Genomic DNA, 17,719 nt, shown 5'->3' on the forward strand with positions numbered 1-17,719 from the left:
GAAACGGCCATGGCGTCATCGCTACCGCCGCGCAACCCTCTGGTGTTCTTGGCAGACCTGACACTGGCGAACTGCAGCGGTAATGTCCTCGTCCAACGAAGACCACCAGACGTGACTCCTGGCGATAGCCTTCATCTTGGTCATTCCAGGGTGCCCCTCATGAAGGAGTCGCAACACTTCTTGCTGTAATGCACTTGGGATGACCACTCGCGATCCGAGAAGTATACAGTCTTCTTGCAAGCTCATCTGAATTTTTCGATCTGCGTAGAACCTGAACTCGGGATCGCGTAGCTGAGCTCCAGACCATAAGGCATCTCGTAGCTTCGCTAAGGTTGGGTCCTTGGAAGTAGCTTCCGCGACTACAGTTGACCGTAGCACCCGAGGATAAGCAGCCTCCAGCATGAAAACTTCCGCTGGCCTTTCCACAGGGTGAGTGTACACTGGTAGTGGTAGGCGACTCAAACCATCCGCGTTGGCAATGCTTGCTCCCGGCCGGTACGTGAGCTTGTAGTTATACGCACCAAACATCAGAGCCCAACGCATGATACGCGGTGAACACATCTCAGGTACGCGCTTGTCCGGAGAAAGCAAGCCCAGTAATGGTTTATGGTCCGTAATAGCCTCGAACTCGCGTCCCCAGAGGTATTGTCGGAACTTGGTTACGCCAAACATGAGCGCAAGAACCTCCTTGTCGATATGACTGTAATTTCGCTCGGTTGGTGCGAGACTTCGTGACGCAAATGCGATTGGTCGTTCAGCCCCCGAGTCTTCTCTATGGGCCAGAACGGCGCCAACGCCGTACGGTGACGCATCGCATACGAGAACCACGGGTTTCTTGGGGTCATAATGCGCCAGCACTGCTGCTGAAACAAGTAGCTCCTTGCTCCTTTGGAAAGCACGTTCGTGGTCCTCACGCCACTCCCACGACACATTGGCCACAAGCAGCTCGTTCAAAGGATGCAACACACTAGACAGCCCCGGCAGAAACCTGCGGTAGAAGTTGACTAGGCCTAGGTAACTCTGTAATGCCTTGACATCTTCGGGTCTAGGCGCCTTCAGCACGGCCTCTACCTTTTCAGGGTTGGGTTGAAACCCCCAGCCGTGACAACGTGACCCAGGTATTCAAATTGTCGTTCCAGGAAGGTACAATTATCAAGCTTCAATTTTAGCCCAGCTTGTTTCAGCCGGCTTAGGACTAGGCCCAGGTTTGTTAGATGGTCCTGGTCGTCACGTCCAGTCACAAGAACATCGTCGAAGTACACCACAACGTGTCTGAGCCATTGTAGCAGATTTTCCATCACCCGCTGGAAAATTGAAGGAGCAGATGTGACGCCAAAAGGCAAACGCGTGTATTGGTACCTTAATTTTGGTGAGTTGATAGTCACCAGCTTGTGGGATGCCTCGTCCAGTTCAACTTGCAGATACGCATCCTTCAAGTCCAATTTGCTGAACTTCTCGCCACCGCTAAGACGGCTAAACAGGTCTTCGACGCGTGGTAACGGGTATTTTTCAGGCACTGTCACGGGATTAACAGTGACTTTGAAGTCGCCACATATCCGAATCTGGCCACTTCGCTTCAAGATAGGCACGATAGGCGCAGCCCATTCCGAAGTCTTGACTGGACGCAGCACTCCAACTCGTTCCATGCGCATCAGTTCCTCGTTGACGCGGTCGATCATTGCGAACGGAACAGGACGAGCCTTGAAGAACCGCGGCTTCGGGTTGTATTCGATGGTTATTTTCGCGGACACTCCCTTGAATGTTCCCAAGGCGTCGTCGAAAACACTCGCATACTCAGCGACCAGTCCCTCAACCGACGTGATAGCCTTAACGTCCATCATATTGCGCAGCTCGATTCTGTGGCCTTTTATCCAGCCACGCCCCATAAGGGACGGGCAGCGCCCTGGGACGACGTACAACACGTCCCGGCACTCATGGTTTCCCAGTCGTACAGTCGCAGGCAGGCTGCCTTGCACCGGGGACAGCTCACCGGTGTAACTTTTCAGCATGACGCTTGACGGTTCCAGACGACGCGACGGAAATATGCGGCGAAAGGTCTCTTCCGACACGAGAGACACACTTGCTCCCGTGTCAATTTCCATAATGAGTGAAGTTCCATTCACGGACACCTCAACCCTGTACGGGCTACCGTCATGATCCGGTGCGCGCACTTGCCACATTTCGTAGACTTGCGGTGCCGGTGTCTCAGAGCGGCTTTCTTCGTCGGCTACGGCATGGATTGACTGATGCTTCCGGGAAAAAAAACGCTGAACCACCTGCGCTCGTCACTGTAACTGCCTTGCCCTTGCATACTCGCGCCAGGTGCCCCTTGCTTCGACACTTGTGACAGACGCTGCTTGCATGTCGACACTGCGTCGCCAGATGCTCGCCTCCGCAGCGGAAATATGAAACTGGTTTATGCTTCTGCTTTCCTGTATCACGTGACACGGCATTCGTCGGCGCAACAGTCATTGGCATGGCTGTTGACAGCGCGCGAGAATCTTTGTTCGCCGCTCCCATCGCGATAACTCTCTTCTTTGCGGTATCAAGGGTCAAATCAGGTAACTCCAACAGTCGTCGCTTCATTGCCTCGTCGTTGACGCCTGCCACAATGCGGTCACGAAGCATTCTGTCTTGAAACGAGCCGAAAGCACAATCGTCAGCAAGTTTGTTCAGGCTAGCGAAGAAAACCCCAGCCGCTTCACCAGAATGACGTATTCTTGAATTAAACTTGAACGTTGCCACCACTTCCGATGATCTCGTCGAAAAGTGCTTCTTCGGTACGTCAAGGATCGTTGACAGCCTTGTTTCTGACGGCTTCGACGGTGACAGCAGGTTCCGCAGTAATGAATACGTGGCCGGTCCCAAACAGGTGAGAAGTACTGCTCGCTTTTTTTCATCTTCGACGTCGTTGGCTATGAAAAATTGTTCTACACGCTCTTGATACTCATCCCAGCTGGTTGTTCCCACGTCGAACGGCTCAAGCTTGCCGACTCCAGGCATTCTCACTGATATACGGTAGAGAACAGAGCCTCACAGGGGACGTTCCAGGCAGCACCAGGAGATCACAATCTCATCTTCGTCGCCACTGTCATAGCCAACTCGCGGAGAGCAGCTGAAGGAACAAGCAGCACGCATGATACCGTGGAAAAACACTGCCCTTTATTTCCTACGCAATCATCTTTTATAGCAACCTGGTGATGACGCAACACGATGCATATCACATATCACACATCACATATCAGCGCGTGTAGCGGTGGCTACTGTGTTACAAGTTGCACTGGAGATTTTCCGTGGACTTTTAGGAGCTGGCTCGCCAGGTTCTTAAGCTAGGGCAAAGTCCAGCGCCGTACGCGTAACCTTAGTTCCAGAGGCGACCGCTACAGGCGCAGCACGGGCGAACAAAAAGTCTTCTTCCTCTTGTTCTTCGAGTGCCTTGATGATAATATTAATGCGGGCAAAACCACATATAGAATAGCCAACTGTAGTATGCGCACGCTCGCGCGAAGTAGAAGTCTTCTTCTTCTTGTTCTTCGAGAGCATTGATGATGATAATAACACAGGCAGAACCACATATAGCAGTCAACTGTAGCATGCGGCGCTCGTTGCACTCCGGCAAAGCGCTTGAATAATATTAACATGAACGAAGAAGACAAGGCGGCGGAGCGGAGGGCTCGCAAAGCAGCAGCAGTGCGGGCTCGCCGATAGGACCCTGCGGTGAGATCCTGCGTGCCCGCAGATATATGTCAGCGTCGTGCGGATCCCGAGATACAAGCCCGCGAAGCCGATGCAGCTCGGAAGCGGAGGCAAGAGAACCTGGAAGAGGTATACGGGCACGGGATGCAGCGACCAAGCGACGAAAGTGGTCGCTACTTGAAGTTGGTGGCACCGACGCGCGCTTCAAGTGCGGTTTCCTCGACCACACGTTTGGACACATCTGCGAGGTCTGCGACCGCTTGTGGTTCGAGAACAACCTGACCACAATCGCTACTATAACAACGTGTGACGTCTTTATATGACAGTAGAAGACTTGTAGGGAGCATTCACGTGTGCCCGATTATCTCCGAGTCAGCTCCTCCAGCATCATTCACTTCGGGGATATGGCGTGAATTTTTTTTGAACCGCCTTGCTAACTACCGGCCTCGACAAGACCTCCGATTTACTGCGCACCACTGTATTCGCAGGTGGTTAACCTCTAATCAATAATAGTTTCCAAATGAGAATTGACCCTTTATATTAAGTGTGACATCGAAGTTCTTTCATCTCTTACCGCAAAGCTCACTGTACTTTTATTCTCACAACATGTTGGCGCATATTTGCATTGGCCTCCGCTCTTCGGCACTAAATGTTGCGAACAACTTGCAGCGTTCATAAAACATTCGCGTATGAAAATTCCAAGGTGTAATGATTATGAAACGGCCCAACGAAAAAAAACACACAACACTGACGACGAGGAAGACACGAAGAAAAGCGAGGAAGACTCTTGTCTTCCTCGCTTGTCTTCGCGTCTTCCTAGCTGTGAATGTAGCGTGTTTTTTCGTTGCGCTGTTTCATAACCATGAAACCTTACCAACTCGTCCAACTATCAGTGCTACTGGTCGAAGTGTAAGCCATCCGGCGAGGCTATATTACCGTCCTCTCCACATCAGGCGAACGCCACAAAGAATAAGTGAACGCACGCCTGCACCCACGCTTCGGAGGAGCACGGCTTTATTATTTTAGTCGCAGAAATGCCGAACAGGAGGAGTGAAAGAGAATCTTATGCGATGACGTGGTAATTGCGCCTTTTTAAGGCGAAAGGCTTAGATTCGTCATAAAAGCGGAAAGGGGACCGTCGGCATCGGCGTCACCACGAAGTGATACATAAAAAATAAGCATCCGGCTTATCGTGACGCCAGCAATCGCTGAAATTTGTGAGGTTGTTATGACGTCATCAGGGCATCGTTATGATGTGACATGACGTGACTTAAGATGATCGCGTGCCAACGTTGCTTCGTCAGAAGTCGGCCGATCCCGGAAGCAGGAGTAAACTACGTTAGCTGCAGAAATCATTCGTGGTAGGCTGGGGCGTAGCCAGAAATTTTTTTTTTTTTTTTGGGGGGGGGGGGGCTTCAACCATACTTTATGTATGTTCGTGCGTGTGTTTGTATGTGTGCGTGTATATATACGCAAGCAAAACTGAAAAATTTCGGGGGGGTTTGAACCCCCCAACCCCCCTCTTGGCTACGCCCCTGGTGGTAGGGTAGGGGGTAGTTACCGCAGTCTACTGAGAAGAAAATAAAACTTAGAAGACAGCTTTCATCTTCATCTGTATGAGGCGCCCGACTCACTGGAACGGTCAGTACGGCATGAAGGAACTGATCGTCCATCATTCAAATAGACATGAACACACGTGAACAGCAGTCGAGGGGTAAGCAGGCGTTCCTCGATGGCGTTCAGCATAATTAGTAAGACCTTAGGGCATCCGAGCTACACGTAACCGTTCGCTGTGCTGAAGCTAGGTAGCTTACCACAGACCAAAGTGTCCTTGGACTTGCCGCAAACTGGTGTCCCAGCAGGATTGCCGAGACCCAGATGGTACCCCCGAATCACGCCGAAAGCCTTGCTGCGCTGATCGTCCGAGCGCCTGCACGACAGCGAGGACACCTGATTGTCGAGCCAGAGTCGATGGCAAACCTCGCCTGTTATGTGCTGCACGGATTCGTGGTTGAAGCACCCACTGATGTTAACGATACAACTGCGAATGTAAACTGTAATGTTCTACGATGCATATGTAGTGCGACATTTAGATGCGAAGCTCTTACGGCGGGGGCTTTGTCCATCCCTCCCGCGGCGCCCATAGCCCCAATGAGCATGCGCGTCCCCTCCCTCTCTCTCTTCTCTCCTACGCTCCGCCCTCTAGCGCGCCTTATTCCTTCCTGCGCAACGCTGCGATGAGCGTATCTGAGCGCAAACTATGAAAGAAAGCGGAAACTATGAGCGCAAACTATGAAAGAAAGCGCAAACTATGAGCGCAAACTATGAAAGAAAGCGCAAACTATGAGCGCAAACTATGAAAGAAAGGCACGAGTAAAAAGTAGGAGAAAGCAGACCTTTCTGCCCCTACCTTACTCCTTTCTCCTACTTCTTATTCATGCATTTCTTTCATAGTTTGCGCTAAGGTGTAACAATTCAACACCATGCATGGTCATTTCACTAGTAAGCGTATGTTTTCTGCAGTACATGCAGTCGTAGGAATCTACGAACCTCACTTGCAAACGTTCAGAGATTCGTAAATTTGTTAGCGCTGTCATTGTCAAACGTTGTCATAACTGTGAATGTTTCGCTTGGAGGGCAAGACTTTAAATTTTTCAGAACCCTGCATATTTGTAGACGTTTCGACGTGCTATTTCAGCAACAATGTAACTGAAGTCATCGCATTATGCTTGCGTAATTCCGCATTTCACGATCGCATTCTATAGATTCTCAACCGGTAGGTTTCCGTATATCATATTACGCATTCGCCTAACCAGTGAACTGTATATCCGTCGCAGTCAGTAAAGCTTTCTTTTTTTAAATCACCATGTATATGCATGTCGATGGCTGACTCCCTTGGAGCAAGGGAGTCATCTATTTCATGCAGGAGCGCCGACGAGAGTATTGTGATTATCATTAGAAAAAAAAGTTGATCATCGGCTGCCACAAAGAAAGTCAGGTAGACATGACTCTTTTTTTAAGAGTGTACTCGAACCTTCGTCGTTTCATGCTGACTTAAAATTTAATTGTTGCAACCGCTTTTCTTTTCGCAGTTGGCTAAAACATGGCAGCATGCGACGACAAAACAACTGGCGATCAGCGGCAAGCTGTAACGCGCTAGTGAGACTTTCATTTAGACCGATCTATCAACTGATGTTTCGGAGAAATTATTTTAAACCTATTCGCTAATTTTGGAGTAAAATAAGACCTCCGATTTCCATCACACAGCTGAATTCTTGGCTTCTTTCGCGCTGATACTGTTATTAAATATCATATTTACTGTAACCTCAAATTTCATTGTGTATCTTTACTGCAGCGTTTTGTTTCGCTTTTACTGTCACAGGGTTGTGCCAGCTCCGATCCGGGAGAGTATTAAGAATTGCTGGCGTAGCAGCGCACACAAGAGGGCAAAAAGAGATAGCGAGGAGGGAGCCAGCGGCGCTAAGCGGCGCCCGCCAGGTGCGCTCGCGCGCTACTGGTTCTTTTTTTTTTTTGACGTCACGTGACTTGGCACACGTGTGCGTTTTCGAACGCGCGCTCGCCCTGCGCCACACCGCAGATACGCGCGCCGAGAGCGCGTGAGAATAGGGTTCGATAGGGTGATAGTTTCGATGAGCAATTTGGTTCCGACTGTCAACGTGAAGTGCCTCCGCATCCAATAGTGCACGGACGAAGACGCGCACGAGCGGATTGCCAGAAACATGTGAGACAATTATTACGGCATGGATCGCCGACAGGGAAAACCCGAAATCCAAAAGCGTGTCGAAAATTTTTGCCACGTCAGCTTGATGATTAGTGGAAACACGTAGATTTCGGCATGTTCCTGTTCACTTGCTGTTTCTAGCGCACACACGAGACAAAAAGAACCAACACCAAGGAATACAGGCGCTAACTTCCAACAAATTTATTTTCAAAGCGTAGCACTCATATATATGGGACTGGTGAAAATCCCGCACGACCGCAACTGTCACATTTCACGTCGGAAACGATGAACACTGCAAAGTGAAAGCCGGCTAAAAACGAAAAGATTAAGAGAAGATATTTACTGCCTTTTCCGCCATGTCGTTCATGAATTGTGATTAGGATAATTGAGTTCTTTCTTTGTTAGACCTACTAATGTTGGACTTACGCACGTGTCCGCCATTTAGCGATATTCACAGCTTGTGTTACCTCGCGTGTCATTTGCTTGGCGCTGCTTGCTACGATGTAGCATTGCGAATACTGGGGCATTTCACCCACAGTTCTTGCAGTGGAGGCTAAGATGGCCCGCATCGCGCCATTGCGCACATTGCTGGCGAGCTCCCGCAAGCTATCGTTCATATATTGACCAGTCTGGCCGGCGTTTACTTCCTCCCGCACGTTAGCGGTGGCGCATGCACGACATTGGTGTCGCACTCATCAAAGCTATGTCTGTTTTTGTCGTACACCCAGCTTCCTTGGCTTTCCGGTAGCTGGCTTTGCACAGTCTGGACAGTCTGTTTCGTGCTGTGAACACGCTCTTGACGTTAGCAGTGCTTCCAATCTTCTTAAGCCTGTGTGATACAGCGTGTACATATGACACCACAGCGTACTGTTGTTTCTTTCCCCCCTCCTTTTGTTGCAATTTTGTCAGCGGGTTCAGGCGGCCACGTTTGAAGGTTTTAAGCCCTTCGGCCACTGAAGTGATCACTGGCTGTGGGTACCTAGCATTTTTCAAGCGCTCGGCCCGCGCACGAAACTGCTCTGACACTTGTGATAGAAGGAGCGGCGAAGCGCCTTCGTTATAGTCAGCTTCTCTATACTCCTTTTTACGAGCTTAGAATGACTCGACGAAAATGGCAGGAATGGCTTATTGTCTCTATGCTCATACGACCAACACTCATGGTTACCTGTTAAACGCATGCGTATGATATCTGAAGCTGTTGATTCCCGGTGTTTCATGGGTGATAAGAAGCGTATGATGGCACTATGTAAAAGCGTCTAGTAGCTGAGAGACGTCATTGTCAATTATGGTTCTATCCAGGAAAACAATGTAATCGTCAAAATACCGGTACACGTTCTTGACATTTGAACTGATAAGTTGGCTTCCGAATTTTCTGTTTAGGCGGGCAAGATACAGACCTCTAAGGATGGGCGCAATGCATGAACTCATGCGAATTTCTTATTTTTGAAGAAAAATATTTAAACCAGATTCAGGAGGTATGGCACGCAAATAGAAAGTCACGAAACCCTTGCAACAATACGCAGGCGGCAGTATTTATCGATTTGAATTGATCATAAGCCTCCATGCATTCTTGAACGCACGAAATCAGCTCGTTATGGGGCAAGAAATCATATACACATTTGACGTCGATAGAGAAAGCATGCAAGTTATTGCAAGGCTCAGTTTGAAGACAACTGATCACTTGCTAAGAATTCTTCGTCATCAAAAACAGATCATCTATGCTCAGTAACTTCAACTTGTCTTGAATGTAAAGGCCAACAGACATTTGCCATGTACCTGATTCTGACACGATGATGCGCAAGGACCATTCTGGCTTATGGGTCTTCACTTCAAGATCAGTTAAAAAAACCAATGCTGTTTTACTTCCGATATCACGAGCGAGTTTGCTGTGGTTTAACTTTTGACATAATTTTTTTGCTTCGCTTTTTACTTTTTTCAGTGAAAACATCATTTTTAGTTAAGAATGCACATACAATAGCTGCATTGGCAACCCCAGGTGGCCAAAATTTCCGGAGCCCTCCACTACGGCGTCTCCCATAATCATATGGTGGTTTTCGGACGTTAAACCGCAGATATTATTAATAATATTAGCTGCATTGGCCTTCCCTTTTAAATTCTCATGCGGAAGAACAACAAACCCGCCTTCATTGTCTGCAGGAAGGACAGCCAGGCTGTTATTTTTGACTTGGGGAGCATTGCCCGCGATACCACATCAACACCTGACAAAAACACCTTTAAATATCACTGCCTTCAGTACACATTGAAACATCTCTGACTAATGTTAACAATTCTCGAGCAGAAAATCTAGGTTCCATTGCAAGTTTGGTGCCTTTCTCCAGAATGTTGTCGGGCCTTTCACAAATCCCACATATATGAGTGCGACGCTTTGAAAATAAATCTGTTGGAAGGTAACGAATGTATTCTTCGGTGTTACTTGTTTTTGTCTCGTGTATGCGCTCGAAACAGCAATGTAACAGCGACATGCCCAAACCTACGTGATTCCACTAATCATCAAGCTAACATGGCAAAGATTTTGGACGCACTTTTGGGTTTCGTGTTTCCCTGTCGGCGATGCGTGCCGTATAATTTGTCTAACGTGTTACTCGTGCGCGTCTCCGTCCGTGCACAGGTGGACGCGGAGGTACTTCATGTTGACAGTCCGAACCACATTGCTCCTCGAAACTACCACCCTATCGAAACCCACTCGCACGCGCCCTCGGCGCGCGGATCTGCGGCGTTGGGAGGGGCGCGCGTGCGTTCGAAACGCGCGCGCGCCCAGTCATTGTGACCTAAAAAGAACCGATAGCGAGCAAAAGCTCCCGGCGGCCGCCGTTGGCTCCCTCATCGCTCTCTCTTTTTTATCTCTCGCGTGCGCTGCGGCGCCAGCAATTCATAATACGCGAGCAAGGAGTGCAGCTCGCGCTCATGGATCAAGTCCTGCGGGCAGCCAACGCCAGTGGAACCCTGGACGTAGGACCCTAGGCATAGAGGACCTAAGATCTCCCTTTGCTTTGAATAAAGTTCCGCTCGCTCTCTCTCTCACTATTACAGGGTCTCTGTTGGAGCTTGCGTCTGATCTCCCACACCGTCTGTGATGAAAAACGTGCATCATTAGCAAGTCTTGTCTTATTTGTAAGGCAGTTGTTAACCTTTTAGGCGTCGTGATTAGGCTAAAGAGGGACTTTAAGATTTAATATTCTAATTCCTATTTTATAGTTTTGTGCTTCTTCATTGATGTCTTCTCATGACTTTCAAAAATGGCGTTCGTGTGAACCTTAGCCTCCTAGTTTACAAACAAATGCTAGGGAAACTTGTGCCACTCTTGTCAGTAAAACGAATGACCTTACTTGAGGACCGTCTAGAGTTGGCTCCATTGGACACTCTGGCCCTTCACAGCTTGACACTGTAACGTAGTACAGGTCGTAATACTTTCTATTATTTTCTATATTTGCGGTCACGGCGGCCGCACTTCTGATGCGGCGAAGTACAATGAACACATGTGTGCAGAGATTTTGCATGCACGTTACAGAAACCTACTTGGTCGAATTTAATCCGGTGTCTACTACGATGACGATCCTCAATCATGCCGTGGTTTCGATTCCTCTTCAGCCCCAAGCAACTGTTATTAGTAAACTGCTCACCTTTCCTGCGTAGCACAACCCGTAACGATTCCAACGAAATGCTGCAACGTTTGGATGGTTTGCGCTCTCCCCTAGTATAGCGCATTGTACGCTCAATTGTCAACCACTTTAGGGGCGTAGCGCCTTAAGGTCTCGGCTTATCGGTGTCTCCTGTCGTTGACACGGTAAATCAAGTTGTGAATTTTTGGTCAGAAAAAAGTGTAAATTAGTCAAAACCGGTTCAGAATAAACTAAAACGATTTGAACGAATTTGAAATAGTGGAATAAGCAGGATTTATTCGCTTTCATTTTAAGAGAATTTTTTTCAAATTCAGTCTCAAAATTGGTTTCAAATGCCAAGTGTTCTGCTGTAAATCATACTTCGTCACATAATGCGGTGTCTAACACGAAGACAACTTAAGGCAAGTCTGCCTCTCATTGAAATTATTGAACCGGTTCAACGCAACAAAGGGCGCCACCGCCTCAGCAAGGGCGCGATTGCTCCTCCTACCGGCACTTCACCGGTGCGAAATCAGCGCGCGCCAAGTGAAGCGAACGGCGCGCGTTGGCTCCAAAAACGCTCTTTCTGCGATAGACGCTTTCGGAAGAAGCGAGGACGCGCACTCGCCCGCGAAAGACAACGCCGACGCAGCGCCGATGAAGCTGAAACACCGGCGCACACTGCATGCTTCGCCTGTCCCCAGGTTTCACGTTAGTGGAGATGGAGCATATGGCAAGCTTCTTCGCTTCAGTAGTGTTTCTAAACTCTTACCGGCGTATTCAACCTATGCTTCACTTATTAACCTTATTTCTCATTTGGTTTTCTTGCCTCCATTAGCTTTTCCTTTCTTGGAGCGACAGTTTATATTGTGTTTCCGCCCATAGTTTGCATTGCAATTGCAATTGCTTCCCATGCGGCCAATGCCACCTTTTGCTTGAATTCGTGTGTTGTTTTCTGTCCACTGTAATGGCGTTGCAGGCGAAGAAATCCGGGGTTATGAGTCATCTAGAGCGTCGTTGGAAAACTGCAACATTCTCTTCGCTCATTCTAAATCCGGCGATGTTTATGTAGTCGCAGTGTCGATGCCACGCACTCCTAAGCACCATCACTCCACGTGTGTTACACACTAATTCATGGTATTAAGTGTCAGGTGTTGAAAGTTTAAGCGTAAGCAATACGAAATACACACTTGTCTATAATCTCGTAAACTTTGTCTCACAAACAAAAGAGTTCGACGAGCTTCTCGGGATTTGTCACCGACATGTGCTGTGCCAGCTCGCATCATCGCGCCATTTAGCTTTCGCACTTTTCTCGAACATTCATTTTATTATCAAAACGCTATCGGCACGGCATTGTCAATGCTTTCCTTCTGTAATTCAACTAAATATTTTTTTCTTGCAAAGTTATCGAATCGTGCAGCAAAGCCAGCATGGAAACGAAAGCGCAGTAAATGTGTTTGAGGTCGACTCTTTCACATAGCAGGACCGCAAGGCAGTGGAATACACCTCATGTTAGGATTTTTTTACGAGAGATGCATGTCCCCTCCCTTTAGAGAATGTTTACTACAGCGTGTTTTTATCTTCATTCATTCAGCTCTGGCTTCAGATTGATAAACAGTGCCCCTTCTTTTATCGCACCCAATATTTCTCTTGATTTCTTTCTTGGTCTCCGTAGTAAATATTCATGGTCATCTTCGTTTTCACTTTTCAGTTGCGACTCACCCTATCTGCTTTTCTTTATATTTTATGAAAATTCCTCCAGACTATCAATGAATCAGTACTTCATCGTGAATTTTCCTAATAATTTTCTCCATTCAGCAGCAATGCTTTTTAAAATATATATTCGTAGTCACCTATTTATTTTCGTCCACATTGTTAATACCCTTTCTTCCAGACCGCCATTGCGGAGCGAAATAGATTACCCGAATGCATAACTAGTAGTAACCAGTTGAATAAATATCTAACTTTACTTAATATTGGGAAATTTTTCGTGTGAGTACAATTATTGTGTATGTTGCTGCGTATGATCATTAAGTACCGTATATTTGTGCCTAACGTTATCATCGTATGACTTACGCTTCATACAACTCCAACAAATACATTATATGATCTGTAGTGACGTACTGACAATTTCTTTTGTGTATATAAAATAAATAAATAAGATAAAAAACAAGAACGTTCTAGAAAAAACCACAAGCAGTCCACGTGTGGGAAGCACAGTCCTGCGAGAACAAAGAGCGTGCTATTGGGCTGTTCTTCTTTTCGTACATATTGTCACGTGGTCGTGACGTCGACGAAGGCAGCAGTCAGCAAGTCGAGATGAAACTCTTTATTAGGCCGAACTTGTGGCCGAGAAACTGAAAGCTACAGCAATACACTGATAGCGGCGGACAGAGCGTCGATCGTCGATGAACTGACAAGCGGTCAAATGCGTCGGCTTTTATACAGACGCTATCGAACTTTCTAGCGATATAGGTGGTTGTTGCACAATCTCTAGAGTAAGCTCGAGTGTTCGCGTCTTGCGCGCAATCTTAACAAAATCATCTACAATAACCGCGAAGCTTCTCGAACAATGAGGCGCAGCTTGCGCTGAGCGTTGCTGACAGCCTTTGTGGGCGAAAAACGGAATACAGCAAAAGTAATGATAAGAAAACGTACGTGGCAATGCCCCCCTCTGAAAAAGCATCGTCCCGATGCTTAGAAACAGAACATGAATACATGCAATACTAAGGAAAACTAAGCAAGCAAACATTAAATTCCTCAGGCGCGTTAACGAGGATAGTATGGTTTAAGGCGCACCACATGCACGACCTCAGGCCGAGCTTGACGCCTCTGAGAGATCGTGATGCCGTCGGGGACAACCTCGTAGTCGAGTGCGCCGAGACGTCGAAGTATCCTGTACGGTCCGAAGTGTCGTCGCAGAAGCTTCTCGCTCAGTCCGCGTCGTCGTATTGGCGTCCAGACCCAGACACGGTCGCCGGGCTGGTACTCCACGAATCGTCGTCGAAGATTGTAGCGACGGCTGTCGGTGTGCTGTTGGGTCTTGATGCGCAGGCGGGCGAGCTGTCGAGCTTCTTCGGCGCGTTGCAAATAGGAAGCGACGTCGAGATTGTCTTCGTCGGTGGCTGTTGGCAGCATTGCGTCGAGCGTCGTTGCTGGGCTCCTTCCGTAGACCAACGTGTAAGGCGTCACCTGCGTCGTTTCTTGCACAGCGGTGTTGTATGCGAAGGTCACGTACGGAAGGATGGCATCCCACGTCTTGTGCTCGACGTCAACGTACATGGCCAGCATGTCGGCGATGGTCTTATTTAGCCGCTTGGTGAGGCCATTGGTCTGAGGGTGGTAGGCAGAGGTCCGGCGGTGGCTTGTCTGGCTGTACCTCAAGATCGCCTGAGTTAGCTCCGCAGTAAACGCCGTACCTCTGTCGGTGATCAGGACCTCAGGGGCGCCATGACGCAGAACGATGTCTTCAACGAAGAACTTCGATACCTCGGCGGCACTGCCTCTAGGTAGGGCCCTTGTTTCGGCGTAACGGGTCAGGTAGTCGGTAGCTACGATGATCCACTTATTACCATTAGTCGACGTTGGGAACGGTCCGAGGAGGTCCATCCCGATCTGCTGGAATGGTCGCCGAGGTGGCTCGATCGGCTGAAGAAAGCCCGCTGGTATTGTTGGCGGTGTCTTGCGTCGCTGACAGTCTCGGCATGTCCTTACGTAGCGAGTGACGTCGGCGGCAAGGCGCGGCCAGTAGTACTTCTCCTGTATTCTTGCCAGCGTTCGGGAAACACCGAGGTGTCCTGCTGTCGGGTCGTCGTGCAGGGCCTGGAGGACCTCTGGCCGCAATTCTGAAGGCACCACGAGAAGGTACTTGGCTCGATGTGGTGAGAAGTTCTTCTTTTGGAGAACGCCGTTGCCTAAGAAAAACGGCGTCAGTGCTCGCTTGAACACTTTAGGAACGACGGCGTTCTTCCATAAGGCCTCTGGTATTCCATAAGGTATTCCATAAGGCCTCTGAGTTCCGGGTCGGATCGCTGTTGTTCAACGAAGTGGTCGGCACTTATGGTTCCCAAGAAGTAGTCGTCATCCTGGTCGTCTTGCGGTGGCGGGTCCACGGGGGCACGAGAAAGGCAGTCGGCGTCAGAGTGTTTTCTTCCGGACTTGTAAACGACGGTAATGTCGAATTCTTCAAGTCTCAGGCTCCATCGTGCGAGACGACCTGAAGGGTCCTTCAAGTTAGCTAGCCAACACAGGGCGTGGTGGTCGCTCACATCTTTGAAGGACCTGCCGTAAAGGTAGGGGCGAAACTTTGATGTTGCCCAGATTATGGCAAGGCACTCCTTTTCTGTCGTAGAATAGTTGGTTTCCGCCTTTGATAGCGACCGGCTAGCATAGCTGATTACCCTTTCCAATCCATCAGTCCTCTGCACAAGAACGGCGCCGAGTCCTACATTGCTTGCGTCGGTGTGCACTTCCGTTTGGGCGTATTCGTCGAAATGCGCGAGTAACGGAGGCGTCTGCAGGCGTCGTTTTAGTTCTTGAAATGCTTCCTCCTGCGGCGTTTCCCACTTGAACTCGACGTCGGTCCTGGTAAGGTTAGTAAGTGGCTCGGCGATGCGGGCGAAGTTTTTGACGAACCGCCTGTTATAGGCGCACAGGCCGAGAAATCGACGCACGGCCTTCTTGTCGGCAGGCGACGGGAATGTAGCGATGGCGACTGTCTTCTGGGGGTCAGGGCGTACTCCGGACTTGCTTATCCCGTGTCCCAAGAACAAGAGCTCCTCGTACGCAAAGCGACACTTTTCTGGCTTCAGTGTGAGTCCGGAGCTCTTTATTGCTTGAAGTACAGCTTCAAGCCGCCGTAGGTGTTCGTCGAAGGTTGAGGCAAACACAACGACGTCGTCCAAGTACACGAGGCAAGTCTGCCACTTCAAGCCAGCCAGTACTGTATCCATGACACGTTGGAAAGTCGCGGGTGCCGAGCAAAGACCAAAGGGCATGACCGTGAACTCGAACAGGCCGTCTGGTGTTATGAAGGCAGTCTTTTCTCGGTCTCTCTCGTCTACTTCGATTTGCCAGTAGCCGGTCTTGAGGTCCATCGACGAAAAGTACTTGGCGTTGTGGAGTCGATCTAGGGCGTCGTCTATTCGTGGGAGAGGGTACACGTCCTTCTTCGTGACCTTGTTCAGGCGACGATAGTCGACGCAAAAACGTAGGGTTCCATCCTTCGTCCTCACTAACACCACAGATGACACCCACGGACTCTTGGACGGCTGGATGATGTTGTCGCGTAGCATTTCGTCGACCTGTTTCTTGATGGCCTCGCGTTCTCGCGTCGAAACTCGGTACGGGCTCTGACGGATTGGTCGGGCATTTTCTTCTGTTATGATGCGATGTTTCGCGACTTGGGTCTGTCGAATTATTGACGACGACGAGAAGCAGTCCTTGAATTGTAGGAGCAGGGCTTTTAGCTGGTCTTGCTTGTGCTTCGGGAGGCTCGGGTTGACGTCGAAATCGGGTTGGGTTCGTCGATCCGTCGAAGCAGGTTCTGTAGCATCGAAGAGGGCGAAAGCATTGCTGGCGTCCACGAAATGTAGGCGACCGTCTTACCAATGTTGAGGTGCCTATATTCGTGGCTGAAGTTTGTCAGCACTACCTTAGCTTTGCCATCACGCAGCTCGGCTATGCCTCTTGCGACGCAAATCTGACGGTTCAGAAGTAGGTGCTGATCGCCCTCGATGACACCTTCAAGGTCTGTGGTTTTTGGGTGCCGACGGGAATGATGATGCTGGAGAGAGGCGGAATGGTGACGTGCTCTTCTATCACATTCAACACGAGGTTTTCTGGCGTCGTGTGTGGCGGCAGCGCTTTTTCTGAGGTAGTGTTATTGACTCAGACCTCAGATCGATGACGGCGCCGTGGTGGCTTAGGAAGTCCATCCCAAGTATCACATCTCTGGAGCAATGCTGCAAGATTACAAAGCTCGCAGGATAAGTCCGGTTATTGATGGTGACTCTTGCGGTGCAGACTCCAGCCGGAGTTATTAGATGGCCCCCAGCGGTCCGGATTTCGGGGCCTTGCCAAGCGGTCCTAACTTTCTTCAATCTTTTGGCGATTGGTCCACTGACGACGGAATAGTCGGCTGCAGTGTCGACGAGAGCAGTGATGTTGTGGCCGTCGAATAGTACGTCGAGGTCGCTAATTCGTCGTCTGGCGTTGGGGGTAAATCGCGGAGTCGGGTCACGGCTAGGTCGTCTTGTCCCGTCTTGTCGTCTTGTCGCGTCTTGTCGTCTTGTCGCGTTGACAGGTCTTCTTCAGCGACCGAGGTTTCATCGTCAGGGCTTCGTCTGCTTCGCGTCGTGTTCGGCAAGTCTCGTCGCGTTGTTGTCGTCGGCGGCCGCGGAGGATCTTCGGCATTTCGTCGTACAGCAACCGCACCTCCATCGGTTGCTGCCCTTAGTTTCCCGGATGCGGGCTAGGCGACCGGCCCCGGTTTGGGCCAGTGTACTGCCGGCGGTGCGGCGACATGTAGCGGCCGGGCGACGGCGAGCGGGAAGGTCGTCGTTCTTGCAACTGTGTTCCGGTGAGGTAGTCGTCGATGTCGCGAGGCCGTTCGCCTGGCTGCGGGCGCGGCGCGTTGACGTCGAATCCTCGAAGCCCCATC

General features: G+C 49.6%; 2 protein-coding genes across 2 annotated transcripts in view; both read right to left on the bottom strand.

The window, feature by feature from the left end:
• The window catches only part of LOC125760284 (uncharacterized protein K02A2.6-like), a 25,439-nt gene extending 22,318 nt beyond the window's left edge, over positions 1–3,121 (bottom strand). The window contains exon 1 of the mRNA XM_049420161.1: positions 3,010–3,121. The gene's annotated coding sequence lies outside the window, so the exon portion shown is untranslated. The remainder of the gene's footprint in view (positions 1–3,009) is intronic.
• Positions 22–2,180, bottom strand: LOC125760285 (uncharacterized protein K02A2.6-like). Its single transcript, XM_049420162.1, has 2 exons — positions 1,386–2,180; positions 22–1,071 (listed from the first exon to the last, which is right to left on the bottom strand). The coding sequence occupies exons 1-2, from the start codon at positions 2,178–2,180 to the stop codon at positions 22–24; spliced, it is 1,845 nt and encodes a 614-aa protein (XP_049276119.1).
• Positions 3,122–17,719: the final 14,598 nt, after the last annotated feature.

This window comes from Rhipicephalus sanguineus, chromosome 10, assembly GCF_013339695.2.
Source record: "Rhipicephalus sanguineus isolate Rsan-2018 chromosome 10, BIME_Rsan_1.4, whole genome shotgun sequence".
NCBI lineage: Eukaryota > Metazoa > Arthropoda > Arachnida > Ixodida > Ixodidae > Rhipicephalus > Rhipicephalus sanguineus.

Coding starts and splice junctions, on each gene's coding strand:
- LOC125760285 (XM_049420162.1), bottom strand. CDS start 2,180: ATGTGGCAAGTGCGCGCACCGGATCATGACGGTAGCCCGTACAGGGTT. Junction 1,072..1,385: donor ACGAGGCATCCCACAAGCTG/GTGACTATCAAC, acceptor AACCCTGAAAAG/GTAGAGGCCGTGCTGAAGGC.